This window comes from Octodon degus, unplaced genomic scaffold, assembly GCF_000260255.1.
Source record: "Octodon degus isolate 3935 unplaced genomic scaffold, OctDeg1.0 scaffold00005, whole genome shotgun sequence".
Classification (NCBI taxonomy): Eukaryota; Metazoa; Chordata; class Mammalia; order Rodentia; family Octodontidae; genus Octodon; species Octodon degus.
In genome coordinates this window covers 12,493,976-12,495,653 of record NW_004524581.1, presented here as the reverse complement: position 1 = coordinate 12,495,653, position 1,678 = coordinate 12,493,976, and the positions used below count along the sequence as shown (strand labels likewise).

Genomic DNA, 1,678 nt, shown 5'->3' with positions numbered 1-1,678 from the left:
ATCTCCAGCTATACTTATAATCTGCATATTCCCCTTTAGGGTATGTCTTTTTTTTTTTTTTTTTTTTGAGACAGGTTATATAGTCCAGGCTGGCCTCAAAGCTTGCGACGATCCTCCTTCCTTAGCCCCTGAGTGCTGGGATTAAGGGTGTGTGCCACCACACCAGGCCAGTATATTCTAAAGTTTGGTGTTATCTTAAATATTTTGCTTTCTTGTATAAATCTGCAAATAGTATGTGTTCAGCTATCTACCAAGATATATTCGAATAAAGCTGTCTTAATAACTAGCAAGTATGTGTCTCTTTTATTAGGATTGAAGATAATGATGGTGAATTCTTGTTAATAGAAGCTGCTGACTTTCTCCCTAAATGGTTAGATCCTGATAATAGTGTCAATAGGGTAAGTGTGCCGATAGGGATAAAGTCATGCTGCATTATTTTCATATATACCTAGAGTTTACCAGTGCCTATTATGAAAATTAAAATGTGCCATTTTGCAGGTGTTTTTCCATCATGGGGAGTTGTGCATTATTCCTGTACCAAAAAAATCTGAAACAGTATCCTGGTTACCCGCCACTCCCCCAACAATCTCACAAGCATTAAATATAATCTCAGCACACCCAGAAAAGGTTTTGGCTTCAGAATCCGTACGAGCCACTGTTAATAGGCGCATCAGTGGGTAAGAAAAATAACACTGATATTGATAGTTGCAAAGCTTTTTGGTTTAGTGCAGTACAGGTCTTACTAAACTACATGGGTAGACATTTTTATGCATCCCTTTTCATGAAGTTGACTAACAAGTTAAATTTATGAATTTTATAGTGAAGAAGCAGAGGCTTTGTTTTGTTTTTAAATAGTCTCTTGCTATGTAGTCCAGGTTAGCACTGAACTGGGCTCAAGCAACCATCTTGCCTAAGCCTGCTGTTAGCTGGGATCATAGGCACCATTGTAACCAGTTTAGATATATCTTTGAGTTCTTAGTCAAACGTGTTTCCATCTAGTCCCAATATTTTGCATTTGTTTATCATAGGGAGTGAGGCCGTTATTAACATCCATGGATAAAAATGTGAGGCCTTTAAAAACAAATGCATAAAGTGTCATCTTTTTTTTTCCTTTGGTTCTAGGGCAGTATGTGGGATTCTTTGACTTATGTGAAACACTAGGCTTGATTCAGAAGAAAAGATCAAGGCTTAGTAACATTTTAGTTCAACCCATTTATATTTGAATACCTATTAAATGCTTAACATTCAGGTCTTTACAGTATTAAAGCTCTTTTAGCTTTGTTTTCACAGTGCTTAATACTGCTTTTTAGAAGAATAAACTGGTTTTATCTTTATTTCAGAATATAGTAAGTTTTGTTTTTATTGAGCTACTATAATCCCTTTCTTTGTTTTCCATTTCTTCCCACTTATTTTCCCCTCTTTGGTACTACAGTGTTAAAGTATGCATAATATCTTTTTTTCACCTCTCATGTCCCTTTTTATTCACTCTTGATAAACTAAGACAAAATAAGATGATATAGGGGAAGCAAATGGTATAAGAATTGTAGATATTTCCATATGCATTAAAAGCAGTTATGTTTCCTGGCGTAGGTACCCGGAGAAAATTCAGGCCTTGCTGCACCGAGCACACTGCTTCCTTCCAGCTGGCATTGCAGTGGTACTAAAGCAGCGGCCCAGA

General features: G+C 36.6%; 1 protein-coding gene across 1 annotated transcript in view; it reads left to right on the top strand.

Moving 5' to 3' along the window:
• The window catches only part of Ecd (ecdysoneless cell cycle regulator), a 29,451-nt gene that overhangs the window by 10,344 nt on the left and 17,429 nt on the right, over positions 1–1,678 (top strand). Inside the window, 3 exon segments of the mRNA XM_023718653.1 lie at positions 311–398; positions 499–677; positions 1,591–1,677. Of these exon segments, the coding sequence (XP_023574421.1) occupies positions 311–398; positions 499–677; positions 1,591–1,677 (354 nt within the window).